The 27,836-nt window shown below is 59.4% G+C and overlaps 4 protein-coding genes across 6 annotated transcripts in view; 2 read left to right on the forward strand and 2 right to left on the reverse strand.

Moving 5' to 3' along the window:
* The window catches only part of LOC128801106 (sialoadhesin-like), a 13,634-nt gene extending 8,703 nt beyond the window's left edge, over positions 1–4,931 (reverse strand). Inside the window, exons 1-6 of the mRNA XM_053966743.1 lie at positions 4,687–4,931; positions 3,657–3,996; positions 3,149–3,406; positions 2,250–2,543; positions 2,079–2,169; positions 1,498–1,519 (exon numbers count right to left, since the gene is read on the reverse strand). Coding sequence (XP_053822718.1) covers positions 1,498–1,519; positions 2,079–2,169; positions 2,250–2,543; positions 3,149–3,406; positions 3,657–3,960 — 969 coding nt within the window. The 5' untranslated portion in view covers positions 3,961–3,996; positions 4,687–4,931. The remainder of the gene's footprint in view (positions 1–1,497; positions 1,520–2,078; positions 2,170–2,249; positions 2,544–3,148; positions 3,407–3,656; positions 3,997–4,686) is intronic.
* A 2,278-nt stretch (positions 4,932–7,209) lies between these two features.
* FCGR2A (Fc gamma receptor IIa) lies at positions 7,210–10,988 on the forward strand. The gene is made up of 9 exons (XM_053966744.1): positions 7,210–7,461; positions 8,153–8,173; positions 8,262–8,492; positions 8,599–9,000; positions 9,607–9,900; positions 9,984–10,067; positions 10,456–10,477; positions 10,566–10,636; positions 10,721–10,988. The coding sequence occupies exons 1-9, from the start codon at positions 7,413–7,415 to the stop codon at positions 10,828–10,830; spliced, it is 1,284 nt and encodes a 427-aa protein (XP_053822719.1). The 5' UTR covers positions 7,210–7,412; the 3' UTR covers positions 10,831–10,988.
* Positions 10,989–12,034: 1,046 nt separating this feature from the next.
* On the reverse strand, positions 12,035–17,893 carry LOC128801213 (cilia- and flagella-associated protein 45-like). 3 transcript variants are annotated; one of them, XM_053966970.1, is made up of 11 exons: positions 17,812–17,893; positions 16,501–16,628; positions 16,041–16,182; positions 15,515–15,685; positions 15,182–15,360; positions 14,918–15,047; positions 14,536–14,682; positions 14,167–14,280; positions 13,767–13,960; positions 13,394–13,618; positions 12,035–13,229 (listed from the first exon to the last, which is right to left on the reverse strand). In XM_053966970.1, the coding sequence occupies exons 2-11, from the start codon at positions 16,599–16,601 to the stop codon at positions 13,151–13,153; spliced, it is 1,482 nt and encodes a 493-aa protein (XP_053822945.1). In that variant the 5' UTR covers positions 16,602–16,628; positions 17,812–17,893; the 3' UTR covers positions 12,035–13,150. The 3 variants fall into 3 exon arrangements, with proteins under 3 accessions (XP_053822945.1, XP_053822946.1, XP_053822944.1); XM_053966971.1 differs by lacking the exon at positions 17,812–17,893 and adding an exon at positions 17,302–17,320; XM_053966969.1 differs by lacking the exon at positions 17,812–17,893 and adding an exon at positions 16,830–17,016.
* A 224-nt stretch (positions 17,894–18,117) lies between these two features.
* On the forward strand, positions 18,118–26,747 carry CCT3 (chaperonin containing TCP1 subunit 3). Its single transcript, XM_053966967.1, has 14 exons — positions 18,118–18,236; positions 20,330–20,391; positions 20,922–20,972; positions 21,055–21,117; positions 21,651–21,747; positions 22,096–22,213; positions 22,394–22,580; positions 23,060–23,209; positions 23,640–23,772; positions 24,228–24,309; positions 24,422–24,602; positions 25,128–25,373; positions 25,596–25,727; positions 26,401–26,747. The coding sequence occupies exons 1-14, from the start codon at positions 18,206–18,208 to the stop codon at positions 26,503–26,505; spliced, it is 1,638 nt and encodes a 545-aa protein (XP_053822942.1). The 5' UTR covers positions 18,118–18,205; the 3' UTR covers positions 26,506–26,747.
* Positions 26,748–27,836: the final 1,089 nt, after the last annotated feature.

Consider the following 27,836-nt stretch of genomic DNA (forward strand, 5'->3'; position numbering starts at 1 on the left):
CCCAGGATAGCGGGAGGCGGATCCCGGGCAGGGGCGGCTGTCGCGTGTCCGCCATTGGCGGATGCCAGGGTTCGCGATTGTCGCCAGGCCCCCGGCCGGGGGAAGAACGGCAGCGGCGGGGTGTCGCGAGATGTCCCCAACGGCCGCCGGCGCGAGCGGGCGCTGTCCCCAACGTCCCCAACAGCGCCGGGGGGGATGGGGGATCAGGGGTCCTGGAAAGGACGGGGTGAGACCCCAAAATCCCCCCTCGCGGGACACATCGCCACCGTCGGTCCCGCAGGGCCCGGGACAGTCCCGGCCCTCGCAGCGCGGGACGGCGGCCGCGACCCGCGACAAGCGACCCGAGGCAGGACTCCGCTCCCGCGGTGCCGGGGGCTCCTCCCGGGGGTCCCCGCTCCCCTCCGCCCTCCCGGCACCTCCCGGCGCCCCCGCCCGCCCCAGGCCCGGGCCCGGCCGAGGCTCCGCAGGCAGCCCGGGGCTCAGACGCAGCTCGGGGAGCGCCGGGTGCGGGGCTTTGGGCACCGGGGGCAGCGGGCAGGGCTGGGGCGGGGATGGGGCGAGCTTTGGGGCGGCGTTTAGGGGGAACCCCGGCTCCGTCCCGCGGCTCTCGGGGCGCTCCCGGTGCTGCTGCCGGGCTCCAGCCGCGGGATCGGTGGTCCGTGGTGACGGGGCGGCACCGCCGCAGGTCCCCGAGCCCCGGGCCGGTGTCACCGAGAGGGGACAAACAGGGAGCGGCAGCTCCTTCCCCTCTGCGAGGGAACCAGTCCGGAAATGCCCCAACTGATCATTTTGTCGCTGTCCCCAAGGGACTGAGGGAGCCCCAAAAATCCTGCAAATCCCAGAATGATCTACGCGACAACCTGACCGGGACCCTGCTCCTCCCCGAGCTGACCAGGCAGAGCTGAACAAACAAAAACCATTTCTCCTGGTTTCATCAAAAAGCTGCGTTTTGGGTCAAGGGACAAGGGTCCTGTGCCCCCTGGCACTGGGGGAGGGAATGGGGAGGCGCTGGAGGTACTGGGAGCACTGGAATGGGGAGCTCTGGGCAGCCCCACATGGGAGCCCCCACTCGTGGCCACTGCTCGGGCACGGTGGGCACCCATGGGAGCCTTGGCAGGGGGGGCACACGGCGGGTGCCATTGGGCAGGGACCCCCAGTGCCCCCAGTGTCACAGCGTGTCCTCGTAGTCACGGGGGTCCCGCTGTCACTCGTAGGGTCCCGACAGCTCCGCGTTGGTCACTCGTGGATCCCGAGGTGGGGCAGGGCTGGGGGACACCCGTGGGGGCTCTGAGAGTGACACCGGTTGTGGGGGAGCTGGGTGACAGGGGACACCCGTGGGTGACGTGTCCCTGTGACCCCCCCTGATCACCCCCTCTGTCCCCTCCGTGGGGGTCCAGCACAGCCCCCTCCTCTGGGGGGTCCTGTGGGGATAAGGGGGGGTCTGGGTGGTGTCTGGGGAGGGGGAAAGGGGAGTCCCAGCCTGAGCCCCCCACTCACCTGTCCTGGGGCTTCCTGGCAGCTGCAAGGGAAAGGGGAGGGGGTGACCGTGGGGACCCCAGGACCCCTGAACCTCCCTGGGACCTCGGCAGCTCCAACCACCCACAGGACCCCCAAATGCCCACTGCAGCCCCAATTCCCACAGGAGCCCTGATTCCCCCTGGACTCTCCCAGCACCCCTGAACCCCCCAGAACTTCTGCACCACCACAGTGTTCCCAACCCACCCGGTATGCCTGACCATTTGAGCCCCAGAACCCCAAGCCTGGCAGGTAGGGGCACCCCCAAACTCACCCACGACCCCGAAAAGATCCCCCAACATCCCCGCATGGCCCACCAAGAGCTCCCCAAACCCTCCAGGAGCTCCCACTGCCACCCCAATGTTCCCCTAAGCCCACCCAGGGATGGCGCTGGAGCCCAACCAAGACCCTCCAAATTCCCCCCAGATCCCCCAAGACTTCCAGCCGCAGTCACTGCGGGCTCAGTTTCCCCCAGCTCAGGGGTCCTGGGTGCTGCTGATCTCTGCCCCCACTCTGGGGGCTTCCCCTCACTCCAGGACCCCCATTCCCCCCCCCATTCTCACCCACGCCGCTGGTGCCACCAGTGACAGCCCATAACGACAGCCAGGAGCAGGAGCAGGAACAGGAGGGTCCTGCCGACATTCACAGCCACTGCTGGGGACAGAGGGGGACACACCGGGGTCACCCTGAACCTCGGGGGTCCTGAACACCCCGGTGTCCCCGTGTGACCCCACCTGTGAGCCAGGGTGAGTCAGGTGTCACCGTCAGTGCCAGCTCTGGGCTGAGTGCCCGGTGCTCGTCCTGTCCCAGCTGGTTGGTGGCCACGCACTGGTAGGTGCCCGAATGTGCCACACTGACGTTCCCAAGCTCCAGGAGGGGACCCCGGGCCACCTCCTGCCCGTTGTGCAGCCAGGTGAAGGTGACAGGGGCTGAGCCCACCTGCACTGAGCAGCGCAGGGTCACGGGGTCACCTGGGCACACCTGGTGTGCCGGGGGAGCGGGGGTGATGGTGGCATTGGCCACGGGCACTGCGGGGACACAGACAGGGCTGAGGCCACAGGGAGGGGCTGGCAGCCGGTGTGGGGGGATTGGGACGGGGGGGATGGGTGTGATGGGGGATGCCGGGGATGGGGTCACAACACAAAGGGGTGAGGGGACAAGGGGAGAGATGGAAGGAACTGTGAAATGTGTCTGGGGCACATGGAGGTGCCCAGGCAGGGACCCGGGGGCGCTGCGGGGGCTCCCCGTGCCCATCCCCGCACTCACTGCGCACCGTGACGCGGAGCCGGGCGCTGCTCTTCCGCACGGCCCCCCCTCGGAGCGCACCTCGCAGCTGTAATTCCCCGAGTGGGAGACCCCCACGGCGGGCACCAGCAGCTGCGGGGACCCCTGCGGGCCCCCCACCCTCTGCCCGTCCCGGTAGAACACGTGCAGGAGGGGGGCTCGGGGCCGCAGGGGGCTGGGGGTGCTGAGGCAGCTGAGATTCAGGGGGGACCCCTCGGTGGGCTCGGGGGCACCCTCCAGCACCGGCACAGGGAAGAGCTCTGGGAAGGAGAGGGGAGGGGGATTTGTGAGCCCGAGGCCCTGGGGAGGGGCTGTGGGGGTGTCGGGGTGGCGGCTGTGGGGTGCTCACCCTGCACTGTCACTGTCACCGGCGCTGACTCCTTCCACTCCCACCATCCCAGCCGGCCCTTGCAGCGGTAGCGGCCGCTGTGGTGCAGCTCCAGAGGCGACAGGGACAGCTCGGTCCCATCGGGGAGCAGCCCCAGTTCCTGCCCCTCGTGGTAGAAGGACACCCCGGTGACCTTGTTGTCCCGCCAGCCCCGGCAGCGCAGTGTCACCGTGTCCCCCTCCAGCAGCGCCCGCGCTGGCACCTGCAGCACCAGCCAGTCTGGGGGACAGAGGGGTCCTGTCACACCCGATGGCACCGGGACCCCCCATTGGGTCACACCAGCGGACCAGGGGTCCCCAGTTCCAGCACGGGGGTCCCCTTCACTGGGATGCTCTGGGATGTCCCCAGAGCAGGGGACAGGCTCTGGTCACACCAGGGGGTGACCCATGGACCAGAGCCCACCCAGAGCCCACCCAGAGCCCTCGGGGTCCCCACGGTGCCAGGCTGGGGACACCCACACCCCCCTCACCGTCTGAGACAGTCACGGGGGGGCTGTGCCCACTGCCGGGTCTGGCACACCGGTAGGTGCCACTCTCGGTGACAGTGACGCGGTTGTGTCCCCTCGGCCCCCAGTGCCACCTGTCCTTGTACCAGGTGGTGGCACCGGCGGTCGCCGAGCCCTGGCAGGTCAGTGTCACCTCGTCCCACAGCACCGCCGGCCTCCAGGGGGGATCCACGAGGAGCTGGAGGGTCTGGGCACCTGCGGGTGACAGGGGACACCAGCCTGGCAGGGCCAGCGCGGGGCTGGGGACAGCGGGGTGGGGACCCGGCATCCCCCGAGGACTCACCAGCGAGGCCGAGGGTCTGGGCTGGAAGGGAGAAGGGACAGGGCTGGCTGGGGATGGCACCGTGGGGACAGTGCCACCCCGGGCACAGAGTCTGGGGGCTGTCCCCAAACTGTCCCCATGGGAAAGCAGTTCTTGTGAGAAAGTGCATGGGGTGGTCCCCAAAAGATTTGGAGGGGCAGGGGACATGTCTGTGTCACAGCCACCCCGGCACCACATCCGTGTGGCATGGACGCCTTGGGAACAGGGACACCGAGGCCACCCAGGGCTGAGGCAGAGCATGGGGACACTGTGGACACCCTGGGGACAAGGACACCACAGACACACCCCATGCTGGCCCAGGTCACCCCCACCAGCTCCTGATCCTATCCCCATGATCCCATCCCCATGGCCACATCCTCACCCTTCTTGTCCCCTTCTGTCCCTGCATCCCAGTTCCCTTGTCCCCATGCCCAGAGCTACCTGAGCCCAAAGGTGTCAGTCCCCACATTCCTGTCCCCACATCCCCATCCCCACATTCCTGCCCCTCTTCCTGGCCCCAAAGCCACCCTACATCCCCAGTCTCACCAAGCTCCACTGTGGGCAACATGGACTGGCACTGCTGGCCTTGGGGACCTCAGGGGACCCCGCAGCCCCCCTGTGCCCCCTCCCCACCGCTCTCTGCCTCACCAGGGCCCATCCCCGGGCTGCCAGGCCCGTGCCCGGGGCACTCACCCCACAGGAGCAGCGTCACTTTCCCGGCCATCCCGCTGTCCCCAGCCATGTGGACTGGCTGTCACTGGCTGCCGTGGCCACCGCTCCCCTGGCTGGCGGCTCTTCGGATGAAGGGGAAGGAAGCGAGGTCACGACTCGTCCCCACGTGTAGGTGGCCCTTGGTGGGGGCAGGGTGGCCACGGGCTGTGGGCAGGGTGGGGACAGGATGGGGACAGGGCTGGGTGGCACACGGTGGGACATGGGGTCCCAGGAGTGGGGGGCTCAGGGGGTTTGGGGAGCCAGGGATGGGTGTCCAGGGAATGGGGGGCTATGGAAGAACCAATGACCTGGGGAAGGAGGGTTGTAGGGGATGGATTGAACAGGAGAGGCATCCTTGGGAATGGGGTCCTGGGCCCTGGAGATCTTGGGGAATGGGAGTGCTGGGATGGGGGCTCCAGACAGGGTGGGATGTAAGGAATGGGGGTCTCATGTTTTGGTTCCCAAGGGAATCAAAGGTCCCAGGGATGGGCAGTGGCTGGGTGGGCACAGGGGTCACAGCTCCTCCACGCACTGCCTGAGATTTTGAGGTGACCCCGAGCCCAGCACAGCCCCCACAGTCCTGGGGTCACCCCAGGGCTCTCCTGGGTGGCTCTGTGTCTTTGCCCCACACACTCCTGGGCTTTTTCCTGTTCCCCCCATTTCCTGGCTCAGCGATCTCAAGCAACACTTGATGCCCAGTTCCTTCAGACAAAATCACACACCCATAGAATAAAGGCAAAAACCAGCCCATAAGGAAGCCTTTTGTTGGGCCATATTTAGGAATTCTCCCGTTTTTCTAACTCTGAAACTCAATTGACTTCCCATGGATTCTGCTCCCAAAGGGGAGAAACTCTGTCCATCCTTGGAACAGAGCAGAGGAATCTGTGGAAATGCCCGTGTGTGCCTCAGGGTCTGATTCCCTGGTAAATCCACTCCAGCCTGCCCTGAGTTCCCCTGCTCCTGCTGTGACACCCCTGTTCCCCAGGCCCTCGTGTGCAGCCCCTGCTCAATATTTCCACACTTTTCCCTCTCTTCTGGTGTGCACATCCAGAACACAAACATTCTTTCCGGGAGGTTCCAGAGGGCTGCAGGTTTTGGTGAAGAAGGAAGGTCCAGGTCAGGTTGTTGAGCAGAGGGGTGTGGGATTTGCAGGACTTTTGGGGCTATCTCAGTCCCTTGCCAAGAGGGACAAAATGATCAATTGCTGCATTTCCGGACTGGTTCCCATGCAGCTGCACCTGCACAGGGGGTTTCCAGCCAGCCCTGCTCTGAAAACCATCAAAGGCCCCCACAGAGCCCCTGCCTGGGCTCCCTTTGGGTTTTGTGCTTCTCGCAGGGCTGAGCAAACCACAGGCAGGCCTTTTTTCCCCCACAGAATTCTCACCTCTGCAGCAGCTCTAAAGCTGCCAGAATCAAAGGCAAGGGGGCGGGGGGGACCCTCAGGTCCTGGCTGCCAGCTGGGGCTGGCCAGAGCAGGGCTGGCCAATGGCCACCCCTGTGCAGTGGGGCTGGGGTGCCCAGGATGTGCCAGCCCTGGGACGGGCACCCGGCCAGGAATGTGCAGGGACATTTCTGGAGGTGCCACCCCCTGGGATAGGACCCCCCATGCCAGGATGTGTCACCCCCTGCACTGGATTTCCCCAAAACAAGGACCTCCCAGGACAGGAGACCCCTGGTTTTCCCCCAGGACAGAACCCCCTCCCCCTTTCCCATCTGGTTCTCATCACAAAGGCCTCTTCCTTCTTGTCCAGGAAAAAGAAAGTGAAAGTGTTGAGGGGCCCAGCCCAGCACCTCCATCCCCCACAGCCTCCCCACCCTTCCCTGCACCCCACACACCCCATTTTCCCCCTCCCCTGGGTACCCCCAACCCATTCCCTGCTCAGGTGCTCCCGGGATTGCTGAGCCAGGAACCGGGGGCGAGGGGACATGGCACAGAAGCGAGGAAAATAAGGGAAAAAGAGAAATAAAGAGCAGAAAATGTGAAGGGCAGGGGAGGGCACAGAAGCAGAGCTGCCCAGGGCCCCCATGTGATGCCTGCCCAGGAAATGAGCTCCCCAGGGGGGCTGTGCTGGGTCACCCCAAAATCTGAGGCACCCGGGGAAGGAGCTGTGACCCCCGTGCCCACCCAGCCACTGCCCATCCCTGGCACCCCCATTCCCCTGCGACCCCAACCATGGGACCCCCATTCCTTTGGTCCCCCTCGGCCTGGGGCCCCCATCCCAGCGCTCCCATTCCCCAGGACCTCCATGGCCCAGGACCCCATTCCCAAGGAACCCTCACCCATTCATTCCATCCCCTGAAATCCCCTTGCCCCAGGACCTGGAGTCTCCCAGGACCCCCCCATTCCCCCTGGACCCCCCATTCCCCAGCATCCTTATCCCATGACCCCAAATCCCCGGAGCCCACGTTCCCCTGGGACTCCCATCCCTGAGTCCCCCCATCCCTGCGGACCCCCATTCCCCTGGACACCCGTCCCTGGCTCCCCAAACCCCCTGAGCCCCCCACTCCTGGGACCCCATGTCCCACCGTGTGCCACCCAGCCCTGTCCCCATCCTGTCCCCACCCTGCCCACAGCCCGTGGCCACCCTGCCCCCACCAAGGGCCACCTACACGTGGGGACGAGTCGTGACCTCGCTTCCTTCCCCTTCATCCGAAGAGCCGCCAGCCAGGGGAGCGGTGGCCACGGCAGCCAGTGACAGCCAGTCCACATGGCTGGGGACAGCGGGATGGCCGGGAAGGTGACGCTGCTCCTGTGGGGTGAGTGCCCCGGGCACGGGCCTGGCAGCCCGGGGATGGGCCCTGGTGAGGCAGAGAGCGGTGGGGAGGGGGCACAGGGGGGCTGCGGGGTCCCCTGAGGTCCCCAAGGCCAGCAGTGCCAGTCCATGTTGCCCACAGTGGAGCTTGGTGAGACTGGGGATGTAGGGTGGCTTTGGGGCCAGGAAGAGGGGGCAGGAATGTGGGGATGGGGATGTGGGGACAGGAATGTGGGGACTGACACCTTTGGGCTCAGGTAGCTCTGGGCATGGGGACAAGGGAACTGGGATGCAGGGACAGAAGGGGACAAGAAGGGTGAGGATGTGGCCATGGGGATGGGATCATGGGGATAGGATCAGGAGCTGGTGGGGGTGACCTGGGCCAGCATGGGGTGTGTCTGTGGTGTCCTTGTCCCCAGGGTGTCCACAGTGTCCCCATGCTCTGCCTCAGCCCTGGGTGGCCTCGGTGTCCCTGTTCCCAAGGCGTCCATGCCACACGGATGTGGTGCAGGGGTGGCTGTGACACAGACATGTCCCCTGCCCCTCCAAATCTTTTGGGGACCACCCCATGCACTTTCTCACAAGAACTGCTTTCCCATGGGGACAGTTTGGGGACAGCCCCCAGACTCTGTGCCCGGGGTGGCACTGTCCCCACGGTGCCACCCCCAGCCAGCCCTGTCCCTTCTCCCTTCCAGCCCAGACCCTCGGCCTCGCTGGTGAGTCCTCGGGGGATGCCGGGTCCCCACCCCGCTGTCCCCAGCCCCGCGCTGGCCCTGCCAGGCTGGTGTCCCCTGTCACCCGCAGGTGCCCAGACCCCCCAGCTCCTCGTGGAACCCCCCTGGAGGCCGGCGGTGCTGTGGGACGAGGTGACACTGACCTGCCAGGGCTCGGCGACCGCCGGTGCCACCACCTGGTACAAGGACAGGTGGCACTGGGGGCCGAGGGGACACAACCGCGTCACTGTCACCGAGAGTGGCACCTACGAGTGTGGCAGACCCGGCAGTGGGCACAGACTGCCCGTGAGAGTCTCAAATGGTGAGGGGGGTGTGGGTGTCCCCAGCCTGGCACCGTGGGGACCCCGAGGGCTCTGGGTGGGCTCTGGGTGGGCTCTGGTCCATGGGTCACCCCCTGGTGTGACCAGAGCCTGTCCCCTGCTCTGGGGACATCCCAGAGCATCCCAGTGAAGGGGACCCCCGTGCTGGAACTGGGGACCCCTGGTCCGCTGGTGTGACCCAATGGGGGGTCCCGGTGCCATCGGGTGTGACAGGACCCCTCTGTCCCCCAGACCGGCTGGTGCTGCAGGTGCCAGCGCGGGCGCTGCTGGAGGGGGACACGGTGACACTGCGCTGCCGGGGCTGGCGGGACAACAAGGTCACCGAGGTGTCCTTCTACCACGAGGGGCAGGAACTGGGGCGGCTCCCCGATGGGACCGAGCTGTCCCTGTCGCCTCTGGAGCTGCACCACAGCGGCCGCTACCGCTGCAAGGGCCGGCTGGGATGGTGGGAGTGGAAGGAGTCAGCGCCGGTGACAGTGACAGTGCAGGGTGAGCACCCCACAGCCGCCACCCCGACACCCCCACAGCCCCTCCCCAGGGCCTCGGGCTCACAAATCCCCCTCCCCTCTCCTTCCCAGAGCTCTTCTCGGTGCCAGTGCTGGAGGGTCCCCCCGAGCCCACCGAGGGGTCCCCCCTGAATCTCAGCTGCCTCAGCACCCCCAGCCCCCTGCGGCCCCGAGCCCCCCTCCTGCACGTGTTCTACCGGGACGGGCAGAGGGTGGGGGGCCCGCAGGGGTCCCCGCAGCTGCTGGTGCCCGCCGTGGGGGTCTCCCACTCGGGGAATTACAGCTGCGAGGTGCGCTCCGAGGGGGGGGCCGTGCGGAAGAGCAGCGCCCGGCTCCGCGTCACGGTGCGCAGTGAGTGCGGGGATGGGCACGGGGAGCCCCCGCAGCGCCCCCGGGTCCCTGCCTGGGCACCTCCATGTGCCCCAGACACATTTCACAGTTCCTTCCATCTCTCCCCTTGTCCCCTCACCCCTTTGTGTTGTGACCCCATCCCCGGCATCCCCCATCACACCCATCCCCCCCGTCCCAATCCCCCCACACCGGCTGCCAGCCCCTCCCTGTGGCCTCAGCCCTGTCTGTGTCCCCGCAGTGCCCGTGGCCAATGCCACCATCACCCCCGCTCCCCCGGCACACCAGGTGTGCCCAGGTGACCCCGTGACCCTGCGCTGCTCAGTGCAGGTGGGCTCAGCCCCTGTCACCTTCACCTGGCTGCACAACGGGCAGGAGGTGGCCCGGGGTCCCCTCCTGGAGCTTGGGAACGTCAGTGTGGCACATTCGGGCACCTACCAGTGCGTGGCCACCAACCAGCTGGGACAGGACGAGCACCGGGCACTCAGCCCAGAGCTGGCACTGACGGTGACACCGTGGGGCCACAGGGACGCAGGTGGGGTCACACAGGGTCACCGGGGAGTGCAGCAGCCCTGGGGTGATGGGTGACCCTGACGTCTCCCCCTCTGTTTCTTGCAGTGGCCGCAGGGGTCGGTGGGGCCCTTTTGCTCCTGGTCCTGCTCGTGGGTGTCATTGTGGCCTGGCACCGGTGGCACCGTGTGGGTGGGTGACAATGGGGGGACGGGGGCCCCAGGGAGCTGTAGAAAGCCCCCAGAATTGGGGTGTGATAGGGCAGCACCCACAACCCCAGGACTGTGACCTTGCCTTGGGTCCTGTAGGGTTTGGGGAGGTGCTGGAGGGTCCTGCAGGGATGTTGGGGGTCCTTCAGGGGCCCTGGGGGTGTTTGGGGGGGGTCTCTGTCCCTGCTGGGCTTTGGGTTCTTGAGGCTGAGTCGGTCAGGGGGCACTGGGGAGGTTCCTGAATGCTGGGGGGCTGCAGGGATGTTTGGGGGTCCTGAGGGGAAACTGAGGATCCCGTGGGGGTTCAGGAATCCTGAGAGGAGTCAGGGCCCTGGGACCCCACAGTCACCCCTCCCCTCTTTCCTTGGCAGCCGCCAGGAAGCACCAGGAAAGGTGAGTGGGGGTCTCCAGCCATGAGTCCCCTTTTACCCCAACCCCACAACTCTCCATCCCTTCCCACACATCCCCTTTATTCCCTCAGGGCCCCCCCGGATCCCCCCGAGGAGGGGGAGGTGCTGTACACCCAGGTCGTGAGCAGCAAACAGGCGCAGTGTGAGTGCAGCACAGGGGGTGGACAGTGACACGTCACCCACGAGTGTCACCCCACCCAGATCCCACAGCCCCTGTCTCTCGCAGTGTCCCCCCGTGCCACCACACCCCAGGATCCCCACGTCACCTACGCGGAGCTGCGGGGACCCCACGGGCGACCTCAGGAACCCGGTGACATCTACGGGAATGTGCTGTGACACTGGGGGGAACTGGGGGGCACTGGGGGTCCCCACCCATGGGTGCCCACACGTGTGTGTGCTGCCACTAAAAACTGCCCCTCTCCCTCCCCGTGGAGACACAAAGATCCCAAAGGGCTGAGAGAAGAACGATTTCCTGAAACAGCAACGAGAGAGAATAAAACCAACTGCAACACCAACGAGGTTCAGAGTCCAAAGCGTCACAAAAGGAACGATTTCCAGGGGAAGCCCCAGTGAGGAAGAAACCCTGGATATTTCCCCCAGCACGTTTCCTCCTCCAGAGGAACCTGGCAGGGCCCTGGACCTTGCTTGCTCTGAAGGCCAAAGCAGCCTTCAGGAGAATCTGGATTCTCTTCTCCCCTGTCCCAATCCCCTCCTCTGCCGTGTTCCTCACCTGAGGATGTCACAAAGGCCCTGTGGAGCCTCCCCCTTTTCCAGGGCAGTCGGGATCAGGCCATGGCAGTTGAATGCAGTTGAATTCCTTCTGTCCCCACAGCAGCTCTGCCAAAGCCCCACGCTGCCCTTTGGGCTCCCTGAAATCTCCTCTCCTGAGAGGATCTGTGCTAAGGATTCCTGGGGGCCTCAGGGCCAGTCCCAAGGGCCTGTTTTGGCCATTCCCAGTCGGGGTCACTTCATCTCCCAGCTCAGTCCCTGTTAGGCTCCCCCTTCACCCCAGGAGCAGAGATGGATTCTGCCCCTAGAGATCTCGGTGGCATCAGGGGACATGATGCCCTGGGGTCACCTAAAGCCAGGAGCTGCTGTGGCTCTGCCATGCCAGGCCATGGATCCACACAGTCCAAGGGATCCCAGGGTCCCTTTGGCCCACCTGGCAGGGCCCCTCTGCTCTTGGCACTCCTAAATATGACCTGCAGGTCCCTTCCAGAGGATGGGAAATAACATCATCCCTCCTGTTCTGACTGAGGACTTGCCCACGGGAGACTGGAGGAGATTGGTGTTCCTCTCAACTCCCATCCACGTGCTGCCAGGGCACAGGGAGGTTTTCCATCCCATTTTCCTCTCTGTGGTCCTGCAGGTAAAACCACAGGTTTGGGAGCACTGGGAGGAAGAGGAGAGAAGAGCAAGAGCCCCATGGAAAAAAAAAAACTGCTCAGAAAATGTTATTTATTGGAAAACTTAGTCAGTGGGTGTGCTGGTTTGAAAGTAAACCACTGGGAGAAATTAACACTGCACCAATACCTTGAGAGAGATTTCAAGTCAGAATTACAATTTAATAGAAAGATTACAATAAATGCAATGATACAGAAAAACTGGGTTAAAACCACAGAGTACAACCTGGCATCCTGTCGGTCAGGGTGGTGGATGAAGTCCTGTTGAAGTGATGGTTGCAGTGTTGTTGAAAGCAGTGGTCCTGTGGAAGGTCTGGTCCTCCCCTGGGTCCCTTGAGTGGTGCTGATGTCCCAAATCCCCAAAGAGCCCAGATTATATATGGTCAGATTCAGGCAGGAATGTTCAGTACCTCCCCAGGGCAGGGAATTTCACAGTGGATTTACATATTCCTATGACTCATGGGATGTTCTGGGGAATCCTTGATGGCCTAGGTCTCTACAGGCTGAGTCAGTTTGGGAAGACAAACAAACACTGCCTGCAGGGTTTGCCTCCTTCCCCTGTGGAACAGCCAGCTGTGGCAAGCACATTTCTCTCTCTCTCTCAGGATTTTTCATAGAGGAGCACAGAGAGAAAGAAAGAGAAAACAATTTCTATTTCTGCTCCTTGTTTCTCCCATGTGGAATGTGTTTGGAGAATTGTTTACCTGGGGGGGGTGATTGCTTGATTGGATTCTGGTGAGGATTGTTTGAGCCTGAGGGCAAATCCAATCCAATCCAATCCAATCCAATCCAATCCAATCCAATCCAATCCAATCCAATCCAATCCAATCCAACCCACCTGTGGCTGGACTCTCAGAGAGGGTCACAAGTTGTGAGTTAGTCAGATTTGGTAGTTAGAACAAGTAGGTTTGTAGTTTTAGTATTTTCATTTATATAGCATATTAATGTATTATAGCATAGTTATAATAAAGAAATAGTTATAATAAAGAAATCATTCAGCCTTCTGAACTGGAGTTGGACATCAGCATTTCTTCCCACCGGGTTCCCCTGCATTTTACAATACCCAGCTTGCAGCCTGAGGGCTCAGCTGTGCACTGGGCAGCCACAGGGAGTGACCCAGCCATTGACAGGATGGTGGAGATGGGAGGAGAACACACAGTTTGGGTACACCCCACCTTGTCACCCAGGAGAATGGAAATGGAGCCTCGAATGAATCCGTGGGGCACCCCAGCTGGTTCCTCACGGGGCTGGGCCTAGGAAGGAGCTCTGCTGGCTCGGCTCCGAGCCCTGCGCTCCACCTGGGCAAAATATTTGTCGGGAATTCCGGTGGCTCTGCAGAGGAAAGAATCCATCAGGCTCCCGATGGATCTGGGACCGTGGCCCCACAGCAGGTCCCGTTTGCTGAGGATGCAGAAGGAGCTGCTGGGAGGTGGCCCAGGGTGGGACACCAGGAAGGACTCAGGGAGCCCAGGGAAGCAGCGCTGGCAGCCCCTGACCTGAATTCCTGCAGCTTCTGCTGCCTGAACTGGGCGAGGCGCTGGCTGCGCTGCCGGACCTCCTGCTGCTGCTGCCAGCCCTCGGCAATGACGGCCGCCCGCTCCTGCTGCCGCTGCTGCTGCAGCTCCTGCATCTGCCGCCGGAGATCTTCGGCATAGGCGTGCTGCTGGTGCTCTCTCTGCTCCCACTCCAGCTTCTCCCGCTCCAGCTGCTCCTGATGGGCCCTGTGGGAGTGCAGGGCTGGCTCAGGGACCCTGCCACAGCCCCCCCACACACCTGGCACAACACCTGGGCTGGCACTGGAGTCCCCAGAGCCACCAGCTGGAACTGGGAGCCGCCTGGTCACTGCCTCAGCTGCCCCGTGTGCCTCACCTGAGCACCCTCTGGAATTCCTGGTGGTCCTGCTCCACCTGCATGGCCAGGTACTGCTCCTTCTGGGCCACCTGCTCCAGCCGGTCCTGCTTCAGCTGCTGCTCCAGCTCAGCCTTCTTCCGTGCCTTCTCCAGCTCCCGCCGCCGCCATTCCCGGTCTGCGACCTCTTGGTTCCTCTTGGCCCTCAGAGCATCCTGCCCGAATAGAGGACAGTGCTGGGCTCCCATCAGGGGCAGCTATGGGAGCCCTTGGCCGTGGCTTTGGCTCTGCCAGCACCACTCCAGGACATCCCCTGGCTCCAGGGGCTGGTCCTGCAGACCCCCCCCCATCCAGAGGCGCTGTCCCTTTGCTGGGGTGATGACAGGGACGGTGGCACGTCACCTGTGCCTGGGCCACTCACCCGCTCTGCCTGCCAGTCCTGGGCCCGTTCCTGCATGGCCCTGAGCCGGGCCAGCTCCTTCTCCTTCTCCAGGCGCAGTTGTTGCTGCTCTGCCTCCAAGGCGGACTCACGCTCCTACGGGGGACAGAGACCCGGGGTGGGACAGAGCCCTGGGATGGGACAGAGACCCGGGGTGGGACAGAACCCCAGAGTGTGGGACAGAGCCCCAGGGTGGGACAGAGCCCTGGGATGGGACAGAGACCCGGGGTGGGACAGAGACCCAGAGTGTGGGACAGAGCCCTGGGATGGGACAGAGATCTGGGGTGGGACAGTGCCCCAGGACAGCTCCTGCAGCCCCTGCCCACCCCACCAGGAGCCTGCTGCTCTTACAGCCTTCTGCCGCTGCTGCTCCAGCACCCGCTCGTCCTCCAGCCTCTCCCACTCCCGCTGTTGATCCTTCAGCCTCTGGCTCTCCATGTTGAAACGTTTAATATCGGCATGGATTTGCTTTAGTTGCTCCTGTTTCTGCTCCCAGGCCTGGAAATGCCACGCAGGATTGGAGACCACCAAGCCAAGTGCTCCTTCCTCCTCCTTCACTCAGGGCAGGCAGGCTTTGGGCCACCTCCCTGGGATGTCACAATGTCCCCAAGAGACCAGAGCTCTGATCCTGCTGGCTGCTGTCCCTACTCCCTGAGTGTGGCTGATCCAGCTCTGCCAATTCCTTTCCATCCAGGTGGAAACCTCCCTGCACCCCCCTCCTCCCTGCTCCCACCTTCTGATCCTCCCTCTTCATCTGCTCCAGTCGCTCCAGCTGCCTCTGGCCCTCCTGGTACAGCTCCTCAGCCCTCAGTGCCCGCTCCTCTGCATTCTGCTCCATCTGTTTCACAATGTCCTGCCGGGCTCTGGGAATACGAGAGCAGAAGGGTTTCCTCTGGTTCCAACCTGCTCCCCATCGTGGGAATGCTGGCATGGACAGGGCTGGTGTGGTTGGAATGGGCCAGATGCCTCCATGGGGAAGAGGGAGCCTTCTGCCCACCTTATCAGCTCCTGCTTCCTCTGGCGCTCCAGCTCCTCCTGGACCTCCATGCCCTTCTCCCGCTCCATTTCCATCATCTTATCCAGGCGCTTCTCCTCCTCCGCCAGTTCCTTGTGGATCATCCTCTTCTCCAGGACTTGCTTGTCCTGGATCATGTTGCACTTGGCATTGAGGAACAGCTGCGGGGACAAGAGGTGTCTGTGGCTCGGAGCTGCCAGGGAGGGCCAGGGAATGTCACCAGATGACACAGGACAACAAGGGAAGGAGAGGAAGAGCCTGGGAGCACGAGGAGCAGGGGAGGCTCAGGCAGACAGCAGGGAGTGCTGGCCCTACCGTGTTCAGTTCCCGCACATCTTCCTCCTGCTCCAGCCTCATCCTTGTCACCCGCTGCAGCAGCTTCTGCTCCTCCTGCTGCAGCTCCTCCTCCACGTCTCTCCGATGGTCCCTCTTGTCCTCCAGTTCTGCCTTTCTCTGCTCCTCAATCTGGGCCTTTTTCAGGGCTTCCTGCAGGGACAGAGAGCACTTCCCAATCCTGGACACCTTCCCGAGGGCTCGCAGGGGTCACGCTTCAGGTGCCGCATTCCCGGCACTGAGCGGGGACGTGTTGGGCTCCTGGGACCCTGACACAGCCATGGGCATCCCTCCCCACACCTCTGGGCAGATATCCCGTGCCCTTGGAAGGCTGGCAGTGCTGGGCACGATTTCAGGGATGCTGCCCAGCTCTCAGCGGAGCTCTGAGCCCTGCAGCCTCCCCCGTGCCCCAAAACATTAGGGACAAAGGGATCCCCTTGTTGAAACCACCACCCCTAGGGCCTGCTGGGGAGCTGGAAAAGGGGGAAGCAGGAAGGGAAATGCCTACGAAGGCTGCGTCCTGTCTGGCTCTCAGGGTCTTCAGCCTGTCCCAGCCCTCCACCTCAGTCGGGGCTCGAGCTGATTCCTTGATCCTCTCATATTCCTTTTCTCCAATGATGAGACATGGTTTGGGCTTCTCCTGGGGAATGCTGGGGAGCCCAGGGAGAGAGCTCAGTGGCAAGGAAATGCCAACAGCTCCCTGTGCTCCCTGAGCTGCCCACTTGGCCACCAAGCCAGCCCAGATCAATGTGGGAAGTGCTGGGGAAGCCGTGGGGACCTGGCTCTCCTGTTTTGGGGTGAAGGAGGAAGGGAAAGTGTGGTGAAAGTGGCACCAGGCTGGGATGCAGGGGGCAGGATCCCTGGGGGTGGCCAGGGCACACTGCCAATCCCTGCTCCCCAGAGATTTTGGGGATGCTGCACTGACACCCATTCCCCCAAAACCCCTCAGGGCTTGGGCACAGCCTTACATGAGCTCCCTGATCAGGTCCTTGGTGATGACTTGGATGGTCTTGGGCTTGGGCTTGAAGGAGAGCAGCTCTTGAGGATGTTTTGACACATCCTGAGACATCACGACAGGGTCGCTGGAACCCGTGACCTGCAGAAAAGTAAAGTTTGAGGGACCCTCTCCCCACCTGGTGCTCCGCAGACACCGACGGATGCTGGCAGGAGCTCTGTGCCCTCTGCCGGGATTGGCCGCGGGGTGTCGGGGGCACGCCCGGAGGGGACAGAGCGGGTCAGCCGGAGGAGCTGCGGGTGTGGGGGGACTGGGGAGCCCGGGGGAGACATCGGGACGGACGGTCGGTAATCCCGGCGGTGAAATCTGGAGGCGACGGGCGAGGAGGGAGCTCCGGGAGGAGCCCCGGGCACGGAAGGAGCGGGATCCTGTGCCGGCGGTCGCGGCTGCCATCCCGCTGCCACCGCCGGGGCTGTCGGTGCTGGAGCCGACGGTCACAATGCGGTGGAACCGACGGCGGGGACGCGTCCGCTCCGACTGTGACGCTGCATTCCTGCCCGAAGCCGCTGTCGCGATTTGTCGGGACCGACTGTTGCCATGGCAACGCCCCAACAGCTCGCACAGCGTCCGGGAACGGGCCGGGGCGGGGAATGGGGGGGTGGAGCTTCAGGCGGGAGGGGCGGGGCTTAGGCTGAAAGAGGCGGGGCTTTGGCGGAGCTGCGTCACCCGGTGCGCTCGCACCTGTCCCGTGTGGTGCCCTCCTAAAAGTGCCCCTACACGGACACGACACCCGCGACCCCTCCCCTCCCCTTACCTGGGGGTCGTCGAAGAGTCACCTGCGGCGGTCCCGCCCCTCCACTAAACCCCGCCCCCTGCTCTTTGCCACGCCCCTCTACTCAGTTATGCCCCTCTCGTTGCCCCGCCCCCTCCCATCTGATTCCCCAAGCCACGCCCCTTGATCGTGGCCCCGCCCCTCCACGTGGCCGTGGTTCCCTGCCCCCCCCCCTTGTAGCCCAGCAGGAGCCCCCTGCCCTCCCCCAGCCCCAAATCACGACCATCCAGGCCCGGAAAAGACAGGATCCGTTTATCGGGGCACAGGGGCTGCTCCCCAAAACTGCGGGGCGCTGGGGTGGGCGCCGCGGCACCGCCCCCCCCCTTCCCCCCACACCCAGCCAAATAATAATGATAATAAAAAACGACTTTGGTCCGGGCAAAACTGGCGGGGGGACGGGGTTAAGGCAGTTTTGGGGGGGTCCGCAGGGGTCAGAGGACCCGGCAGGAGCCGGGCACGGCCCGCGCTGTCGGACGGGCGGGGCCGCCTCACCGCCCGTCCTTCCCCCGGGCTCCTGCAGTGCGGCCTGGGCGAGACCACCCCGCTGACCGACACGGGGGGGGGGCGGCGGGTCACGGAGCTCTGCCTTTAGGAGTCCAGCTCGCCCGTGGCATCTCGGACGCGCTGCTTTCGGGATGCACCGCGGAGGCGGCAGCCAGACGTCCACTCCGCGCCCGCCCCGCGGGGCTCCGCCGCTTCTCCTTCCTCCGGCGCTGTGCGGGGTTCCTCCCTTCCCCTCAATGCTCCCGGCGTCACTTCCCAGCCCAACGCGCCGGGCGTTTCCCCTGATTGGGCGCCGCGCTCAGGCGCCATTGACCGCGGGGCGGTGCGCGGTGCGGCGGCGCTGCCAGGCTCCAGAAGGTTCCGCCGTGCTCGAGCCGCCGCGATGATGGGCCCGCGCCCCGTCCTGGTTCTCAGTAAGTTCCAGCGGCCCGGACCGGCCCGGACCGCCGGGGAAGCGGAGGGGGAATGGCCGGTTCGGAGCCCCGCGCCGCTGTGCCGCCCGCCTGACTCGCCGCCATGTTGGGTCTCCTCATGGCCGGGCGCCGTTTCGCGGCGGGGCTCCCTGTCCTGCCCGGGGATCCGCTGGGTCTCGCTGCCGCCCCCGGCGCGGCCCGTTCCGGCCGGGGCTCCCTGTCCTGCCCGGGGATCCGCTGGGTCTCGCTGCCGCCCCCGGCGCGGCCCGTTCCGGCCGGGGCTCCCTGTCCTGCCCGGGGATCCGCTGGGTCTCGCTGCCGCCCCCGGCGCGGCCCGTTCCGGCCGGGGCTCCCTGTCCTGCCCGGGATCCGCTGGGTCTCGCTGCCGCCCCCGGCGCGGCCCGTTCCGGCCGGGGCTCCCTGTCCTGCCCGGGGATCCGCTGGGTCTCGCTGCCGCCCCCGGCGCGGCCCGTTCCGGCCGGGGCTCCCTGTCCTGCCCGGGGATCCGCTGGGTCTCGCTGCCGCCCCCGGCGCGGCCCGTTCCGGCCGGGGCTCCCTGTCCTGCCCGGGGATCCGCTGGGTCTCGCTGCCGCCCCCGGCGCGGCCCGTTCCGGCCGGGGCTCCCTGTCCTGCCCGGGATCCGCTGGGTCTCGCTGCCGCCCCCGGCGCGGCCCGTTCCGGCCGGGGCTCCCTGTCCTGCCCGGGATCCGCTGGGTCTCGCTGCCGCCCCGGCGCCGCCCGAGCTCCCCCTCGCAGCTCCCGGCCCCGCAGCCTCTGCCGCGCCCTGTGCGGGGCATCTCGGAGCCCCGCTGCGCTCAGACCTTGTCTGCCAGCGTTCCGTGCTCTCGGCTGTTCTCGCGTCCTTCTCAGCGCGTTGCTTTGTTTGAACCCCGTGCAAACCCCAATTCTTGGGCCTCCGGAGATGCTCCAAGGGCTGAAGCCCCTCTGCTCAGGCAGACAGGCTGGGAGAGCTGGGGATGTTGAGCCTGGAGAAGAGAAGGCTCCAGGGGGACCTTAGAGCTCCTTCCAGGGCCTAAAGGGGCTCCAAGAGGGCTGGAAAGGGACTTTAGGTAAGGGCCTGTAGTGATGGGATAGGAGGGGATGGTTTCCCATTGTCAGAGGGCAGGGTTAGGTGGGATGGTGGGAAGAAATTCTTCCTTGTGATGGTGGTGAGGCACACAACGCTCAGAGAAATTGTGACTGCCCCATCCCTGGAAATAATGTCCAAGGCCAGGTTGGACAGAGCTTGGAGCCCATGCCCTGCCCATGAAAGGGTTTTGGAACGAGGTAGTCTTTCAGGTCCCCTCCAACCCAAACCATTCTGTGATTCTCTCACCATCCACCAACATGAGGTATTCCCGGGTTTTCTTTTTTTCTGTTTGGGCATCTCATTCTCTTCTCCATCCATTCTGTTCTCTGTTAACCCAATAGGCAGACTGTCATAGCCCACTGCCCCTTTTCTATAAACCCTCTCGCCTGAGTCGTGGCGCTGCTCTTAACTGTGGTTTCCTTTTGTTCTGTCTTACACCTCCCTGTGCACATGCATCTGCTCCTGAATAAATCTGGGCATGCTCGGGCCAGGCTTGTAATAGCAGAAAAGCATCCCTGAGCCCATCTACACCCTCTTTGTTGACAGCAGTGGTTGTGAGCCACTTGGTACCCCAACTGCTGCTCACCCTCATGTGCCAAAGTAACCTCGATGGATTAATTTTATGTTCACCCAGTTCTGCTTACTGTACACGAGCCTCTGTAACTTTTCTTGGCTGAACACTGCTGTACAATAGCAGCTCCTTGGCTTTGTGAGAGCTGGTAGATCCTCGTGAGTCACTGCAGTTTGATTTTCTGGGGTAGTAGGGCCAGTTTCAGGGTTGCAAAGCTTTGTCCCAGGATGCTAACAAGGAGTTCTGTTATAATAAGGAATGTTGTTTTTCACTGACAGTTTTCTATCAATCTGTCACGACTGCAGTATTTGTATTGTAAACTCTGAATTTCAAACCAGTCACGTGTTGAATGTGTGACTGAGAGGTGACTGCATCCTCGTTGTTTTGTACTTGATTGTACTTGATTAATTTTATTTTTTCTGTACCCTTTAGGTCAGAATACAAAACGTGAGTCTGGAAGAAAAGTCCAGACAGGAAACATCACTGCTGCCAAGGTACCAAATTCTCAGGCTGTTCTGATCCTTTGTGTGTGTGTGTATTTATATATTAAAGAGGGAAAACTGGATATGAAGCACATTTTCTCTATTTGATATGAATATAGAGTAGAAGAAGTAGAAGAAGAAGCAACATAGGAAATAATTGTCTATGTTAGCAGAAGATTTTTATACTAGTACATAAAATTTTTATATAAAACTAAAATGTCTGCATTGTTCATGTAATGGGAACCCTATAAATAACCATGGAAGGATTTAGCCAACCAACCCCCCTTTCTCCACAGTCTGAAAGTGCCTCTGTTTTGACATCTGAGATAATAATTTGGTGTGGTTACAGTGTCTTGATAATCTGCATATTCTCATTTCCATGCAATTCTTAACTGTGGCTGCATCTCAACCACAGCAGAGTTGTTGGATGACTTAAATTTTGCAGGGGCTGCTGATTTCACTGTGGGAGGTTTTTGCTTTTTTTTTTTTTTTAGACTTTTTGGTGCCCTCCTGTATTACCTCATTTCTTTGATTCCTCCTAGACTATTGCTGACATTATCCGGACATGTTTAGGACCGAGAGCAATGATGAAGGTAAGAATTTGTGCTGCAGCTGACTAGAATTGAGACACACGTGGGACAGAGCAATCAAGTGTTGGTTCTCTTGTGTTTGCAGATGCTTTTGGACCCCATGGGTGGGATTGTGATGACCAACGATGGCAATGCTATTCTTAGAGAAGTAAGTTTCTCCTAAAGGATTTTCTTGCTTAATGGTGTCAGTATGTGCCTGAGTCTTGGGTGACAATGGAGCTGTCCTGAGAGCCAGCAAGTGCTAACCAGCTGCTCCAAGAAAGGTTCTCACTGGGGAGAAATGAAACATACCCAGCAAGTATTCTTGCTCTACAGAAAAGTAGGTTTGATCCTAGAGTGGGAGGTTTTCATGGAGAGTTTACAAGACCAATGCAAATTCTTTGGTAATTGGAGCTATTATCAGCTGCATTGAGACCTTCTGAGTAGATGGACATGACGAGACCTAGAAATTATTATTGTCTGCCTGGTGCAAGAGCTGGTAAAAAAACATCCTAAAAACTGAAATGCCTGAAAAACAGTGAAGAGGCACAATACTGTCAAATACAAGGGCTTGGTTTCTGTCTGTTGGTGGACAGAATGCCTTTGATTGTATTAAAGGTGTGGTATTTGTTCCACTGAATGACACGAGACATTTCTGCTTTAATATTCTGGGACAAATCCATGCCCCTTGCTCCTACATAGATTCAAGTCCAGCATCCAGCTGCAAAATCAATGATAGAGATCAGCCGCACTCAGGATGAGGAAGTTGGAGATGGGACCACATCTGTCATAATTCTTGGTAAGGAGACTCAGACACTTTGCATAAAGGCTCAAGTTCACCCCTTTTGTAAGCCCATGATGAGATACATCATAGTTATTTACTAACCTTGAAATGGAGAGGGTTTTTTTACTGTGCAAGAGCACGCCAGGTTAATGACACCCTAACATGATCAGCTCCACACTTTGGAAAGTTCTTTCCCCATGAGAACAACAGTTAAGTGTAAAGAAAGGTATAAGTGATGTTAGAGCTCTCTGCATGGATAGAAGATATATTTTTTTATGGTATGTGCTCTCCTTTCTTGACTGTTGATTATCCTACTAACTTACTTGGGGGATTTTGATTTATTTTAATTTTTTTTTTTTTTAGCTGGAGAGATGCTCTCTGTTGCTGAACACTTTCTTGAACAGCAGATGCACCCAACTGTGATCATCTGGGCTTATCGTAAGGCTCTGGATGACATGATCAGTATTCTAAAGAAAATTGGGTAAGTATGGGCTGGTGGAAGTTAGAGAGGAGGGATGTGGACTTTGCTGCCTCGAGCTGCTCCTTCAGGCAGTTGTGTTAGTCAAATACAACTTAGCAAAATTGGAGAGGGAGTCAAAAGAGTTAGATCATTACTTAGAATTAAGACCCAGTTTGTTCTTTGGTTTTTCCTTTATCTCAGCACTCCAGTGGACGTGAACAATAAAGAGATGATGCTTAAAATAATTAAGAGTGCAATAAACACCAAGGCAATAAACCGCTGGTCTGACTTGGCCTGTAGCATTGCTCTTGATGCTGTTAAGACTGTGGAGTTTGAAGAAAACGGCAGAAAAGAAATTGATATTAAAAAATATGCAAAAGTAGAAAAGGTGAGTTTGTCCTGAACTGTTTCTTACCTTTGTGCTCCTTTCTTGTTCTGAACTAGTTTATTGTAGGGTGCGTTGGGAAGAATTTTGTGTTGCTTCTCTGCAGTCCACAGATGTAATCCTTGAAGGTATTTCAGTCAGTGTTGCCAGCCATGCTCATTTACAATGCTAACAGGGGCTGCTGTTTCAACTCTTTCAGAGTACTTGTCAAAAATATAACTCCAATTGGATTTGGGAGATGGAAAATGAAACATGTTGTCAGACAATAGAATGTTACAAGTTTCTTAACGTGCCTTCCCACTTAAAATCTAAGGCAGTGTGTGCTTAAAATTAAACTTGTATAGTGATCTGGATGCACTGTGGTTGCTTGGGAGATGTTTTCCCTTTTCTAGATGTGCGACTGCTTCAGGAGATACTTTCAGATACACAGGTTTTTTGTAGGCTAAAGTGACTCACCTGCTTTTCTCCCTCGTGTCTGTCAGATTCCAGGTGGTTTTAGTGAAGACTCGTGTGTTTTGCGTGGAATTATGGTGAATAAAGACGTGACCCATCCCAGAATGCGTCGCCTTATTAAGAATCCACGGATCGTCCTTCTGGATTGTTCACTGGAGTACAAGAAAGGAGAGAGCCAGGTAAAGTGAGTCCTGGTGGAGACATCTGCAGGTCTTGGTTTAGAATGAGTAAAACAAACAAATGTAGGTGGCTTGTTAAAACTGCAGGTGGTGAAAGGCTTTCTGTGTTCTACCTTTGGATTTGGGGGCTAATTCTGCTGTGGGCTCCAGAAAAATAGGAGTGAGGCTACAGGGTTTTGACTCATTGAAGCAGCTACAGTGATTTGTGTATCTAAGTGTTGGTCAAGAGCAACAGAAATATTTCTGAGCTTGAACTAAGGTTAATGCTCAACTGGCACAGTGTCACAGCTTATTTGATCAGTGGTTTTCATCCCTGACTCTTTCCCTGGTGTTACTGGAGGAGCTGAGGTGCTTGAAGCTGGGGGAGGTATGTCTAATTCAGTGAAGGTTGGAATGAACACCCTAAGCTGTTTACACCTCTTTTGTACAGACTGACATTGAAATCACTCGGGAGGAAGACTTTGCCCGAATCCTGCAGATGGAGGAAGAGTACATTCAGCAGATGTGTGAGGATCTGATAAGAGTCAAGCCAGATCTGGTCATCACGGAAAAAGGAGTTTCTGGTAACAGCACATGCCATCCTTTGTGTTGAATTCATCTCAGTGAGGTTCATGGTGTTAATTGGAACTTAGAAAAAACCCAACCAAAACTAAAAAAAAAAAAAACAAACTAATACAACTCCTCCCAAACCTGGTGTACACCAGCAAATAGGTGCAGGCATTGAAGTTCATCCTTGATGTTGCTTTGTGAAAGTAGACTCCTACTATAATATTTTGCTTTTCCAGCATTTGGGAAAGATACCAAAGTACAAGTGAAGCTGAGTGTTAACCCCTGGAGATCTGTGCTACTCTTTTGCCTTGCAGCCTGGTTTAAAAAGCTACATTTAGGTGCTTTTCTCCTGTAACCCCTTTTGCTTCAAAGACTGGAATTAAAATAGCTAGACTGATAACTGATAAACAGATGAAGTTTGACATAATACTGCTGATTCATTACTGAAACGACACAAACCTGGTTTCAGACCTGGCCCAGCACTACCTGATGAGAGCCAACATCACCGCCATCCGCAGGGTGCGGAAAACCGACAACAACCGGATTGCCAGGTGGGTGTAGGCTCCTGTCTGGAGCCCATTCCCCCTGTGTGTGTGACACGGGACTGTTCTGATCTCACTCTTTCTCAGCTCAGATTTGTGAGTGTCTGCTTTGGTGTGCTAGGGCCTGCGGAGCTCGCATCGTCAGTCGCACCGATGAGCTCCGGGAGGAGGATGTGGGAACCGGTGCCAGGCTCTTCGAAGTGAAAAAAATAGGAGATGAGTATTTTGCTTTCATCACTGATTGCAAAGATCCTAAGGCTTGCACCATCATCCTGCGGGGAGCCAGCAAGGAAATCCTAGCGGTGAGTGAGCGCATGGGCTGCTTCACCTCCTGTGCCAGCCACCTTCGTGGCCAGTCAGGGACAGCAGACTGGGCTGGGCTTTCAGCTGGTGTGGTGCTCCACTTAATAATGAGAAGGGCAGTGGAGCTGAGGAAGGGTCTGGAGCACAAGGAGCAGCTGAGGGGGCTCAGTGAGGACCTTATTGCTTCCTATTTAGTACTGCCTGATAGAAGGGTCTAGCCCACTGGGGGGTCCGGCTCTTCACCCTAGAAACAAGTGATAGGCCAAAAGGAAGTGGTCTCAAGTTGCACCAGGGGAGGTTTAGATTGGATATTAGGGGAAATTTCTTCATGGAAAGTGTGGTCAGGCACTGGCACAGGGTACCCAGGGCAGTAGTGGAGTCACCATCCCTGGAGGGATTTAGCAAATGTATGGATGTGGCACCTTGGGACTTGGGTTAGTGGCAGCCTCGGCAGTGCTGGGGGAATGTTTGGATTTGATTATGTTAGAGGGCTCGACAGTTTGGTGATTGTGTCCGTGTTGCAGGAGGTGGAGCGCAACCTGCAGGACGCCATGCAGGTGTGCCGCAATGTCCTCATGGATCCGCAGCTGGTGCCAGGCGGGGGAGCCACTGAAATGGCCGTTTCCCATGCACTGACAGAGAGGTCCAAGGGCATGACAGGCGTGGAGCAGTGGCCCTACCGTGCAGTGGCCCAGGCTCTGGAAGTCATTCCCCGGACGCTGATCCAGAACTGTGGCGCCAGTACAATCCGTGTTCTGACTTCGCTCAGGGTAAGGCGTGTGCCAGGGGCACCAGGAGAGAGTCAGCCCTTTCCTGCTTCACCCTTCAGAACAGTGCCCTTGCTGTGCACTGTAACGTGTTCTTGTATAAACTCCAAAACCAAGAATATTCTACTGACCTGTTACAGTTTCTCAGCCAGTAGTCAGTTTGAGAATCCAGAGGGGAAATTTCCATCTCGCCCCACTGGTGGTGACCTGTCTTTCTGCTTCCAGGCCAAGCACACTCAGGAAGGCAGCCAGACATGGGGGGTGAACGGGGAGACTGGAGCCCTGGTTGACATGAAGGAGCTGGGCATCTGGGAGCCCTTGGCTGTCAAACTTCAGACCTACAAAACAGCTGTGGAGGTAAGGAGAGGTGGAAGCTTCAGAGTCTCTGTGGGTATCATCTGGGAGAAGAGGACATCCTTCCCTGTTTTGGGGTGTTGGGGTGGGCATCACACCCAGTGCAGGACATGCTGGTGTCCGAGCTTGTCGTTGCTGGAGGTGGGATAATGAGGGATGTGGGAGCCCAGACTCGGGCTTTCCCAGGGCTTTTGATCCTGCAGCTGAATTTCATCATATTTCATCCCACCTTTTCCTGCAAACAGTGCAGAGTGCTCTCACTGCTTCCAGTGCCAGAGGGTGCTGTGCCTGAGCAATCCTGTGCCAGCAACATGCTGGAATCATCAGTGGTCGTGGGAGCTTTATCCCTTTGGCCGGCTGGGGCTGCCATGTCTCAGCTGCCCTTCTCATTGCAGATCCTGCCATTACCTTGCTGGTGTTGGATCAAAGGCTGTTCCTTGAAGGGATACTGTATCCCTTCGATGTCAGCCAACAAGAAAAAATGGGTGTCCTTGTTTCCACGGTGGTGGGAAAGCAGCGCCTTGCTGCTCCCACAAGCCTGAGAGACACCATTCCCTTCTCCTGTGCTGAAAGAACCATTTCAGCCCAGGCTGGTGGTGTGAAAGCTGGGCAGGTCGGGTTTTGTCTTTTGTGATGAGCTCCAGATGAGCCCTGGGTGTGTGGGGTTTCTCTGCAGACTGCAGTTCTCCTCCTCCGTATCGACGACATCGTTTCGGGGCACAAAAAGAAGGGCGACAACCAAAGCAAGCAGTCTGCAGCACCAGAGGCAGCCCAGGAGTGAGAGCTTGAGTCTTTGCAGAGGAGAACCAACTGCCTTGACCTTGACACGGGGAGGAGCTCAATGCAGTGGCCTGGTCTCAAGGCTGAGCCTGGAAAAGTTTGTTGAAAGTCCGGGAGGGATGGAAAATACCCTGGGCAGGGGGAAAAGGGCAGTGGCTGTTGGTAACACAGCACAGCTTCTGGGCTGAGGGTTACTGACTGAAAATTCTCTTCACCTCAAAATAAATACGTTGTTTCAGGCTGTTTCTGTGTTTAATCCCTGCGCTGGGACGGGCCCAGGAGGTTCAGAGAGGCCAAGGGCAGGTGCTGCACCTGCACTGGGGCAACCCAAAACACAGACTGGGGAAGAATGGATAGAGAGCAGCCGTGAGAAGAATTTGGGGCATGGGTTGACAAGAAGCTCAGCATGCTGTGGCAACTGGGGGCCCAGCAAGCCAACACTGTCCTAGGCTCATCCCCAACAGCGTGGGCAGCGTGTGAAGGGGAAATTCTGCCCCTCTGGTCTGTTCTGGAGACACTCCTTGTTAGACAGAGCTTCCTCCAGCTCTGGGGTAAATCCAGAGAATGAGATATTGGGAAGAAATTCCTCTCTGTGAAGCGATGAGGCACTGGCCCAGGTGGCCCAGAGAAGCTGGGGCTGCCCCATTCCTGGCAGTGCCCAAGGCCTGCTTGGGAGAAGACTTAGAGCAACCTGGTCTAGTGGAAGGGGGTTGGACCTAGATAGTCTTTGAGGTCCCTCCCAAACAAAAGCATTCTGTTATTTCATTATCACTTTGCTTCTACAAGAGCCCATGGAAGCAGAAGTCCCCTGTTGTGAGCCTGGCTGAAGAGATTTACAGCTCACTGCACTCTGCAGGCAACCTGGCTTTGAGAGCACAGTGTGTCATGGGGTGATTTTATGATGATGCTTTATTCCCTTAGCGTCTTCTTTATGCCCAGAAAACGAATGCTGTAGCTTTAACATGGAGCCAGGGGGTGGGGTGGGCAGTCTGCACGCTACATTATTCCTTTTGTTGGATTGGTTTGGGTTTTTTTGCTGCTAGGTGAAGCAAAAGGGTTTTTTTTTTCCCCTTCCCTTCCCCTAGCCTGGGGGCTGTACCGGGAATCCTCTCAGCGATTTGTTTTCTTTGAACTCTTTTTCGGCTTGCTTGTCTTTTTCGGCGGCTCTGAAGAGCCGGCGGGACCGCCCCGAGGCCTCAGAGGAGCTGAACCGACACGAGAAAGGACATCAAAATCCTTTAGCTGCCACAAGGAGCCCCACACCAGAAATCCAACAGGTTCCCAGCTTCTGTGAACACTTTTCTGCTCCCGTCCTCATAGACAAAGAAGGGC

The sequence above is a fragment of the Vidua chalybeata genome, chromosome 29 (assembly GCF_026979565.1).
Source record: "Vidua chalybeata isolate OUT-0048 chromosome 29, bVidCha1 merged haplotype, whole genome shotgun sequence".
NCBI lineage: Eukaryota > Metazoa > Chordata > Aves > Passeriformes > Viduidae > Vidua > Vidua chalybeata.

Coding starts and splice junctions, on each gene's coding strand:
- FCGR2A (XM_053966744.1), top strand. CDS start 7,413: ATGGCTGGGGACAGCGGGATGGCCGGGAAGGTGACGCTGCTCCTGTGG. Junction 8,174..8,261: donor CCAGACCCTCGGCCTCGCTG/GTGAGTCCTCGG, acceptor TGTCACCCGCAG/GTGCCCAGACCCCCCAGCTC. Junction 9,901..9,983: donor GTGGGGCCACAGGGACGCAG/GTGGGGTCACAC, acceptor TGTTTCTTGCAG/TGGCCGCAGGGGTCGGTGGG.
- LOC128801213 (XM_053966969.1), bottom strand. CDS start 16,940: ATGGCAGCCGCGACCGCCGGCACAGGATCCCGCTCCTTCCGTGCCCGG. Junction 15,048..15,181: donor AGGAAGCAGGAGCTGATAAG/GTGGGCAGAAGG, acceptor TCGTATTCCCAG/AGCCCGGCAGGACATTGTGA. Junction 13,619..13,766: donor GAATTCCAGAGGGTGCTCAG/GTGAGGCACACG, acceptor GCACTCCCACAG/GGCCCATCAGGAGCAGCTGG.
- CCT3 (XM_053966967.1), top strand. CDS start 18,206: ATGATGGGCCCGCGCCCCGTCCTGGTTCTCA. Junction 22,581..23,059: donor AATATGCAAAAGTAGAAAAG/GTGAGTTTGTCC, acceptor CGTGTCTGTCAG/ATTCCAGGTGGTTTTAGTGA. Junction 23,773..24,227: donor CACGGAAAAAGGAGTTTCTG/GTAACAGCACAT, acceptor ACCTGGTTTCAG/ACCTGGCCCAGCACTACCTG.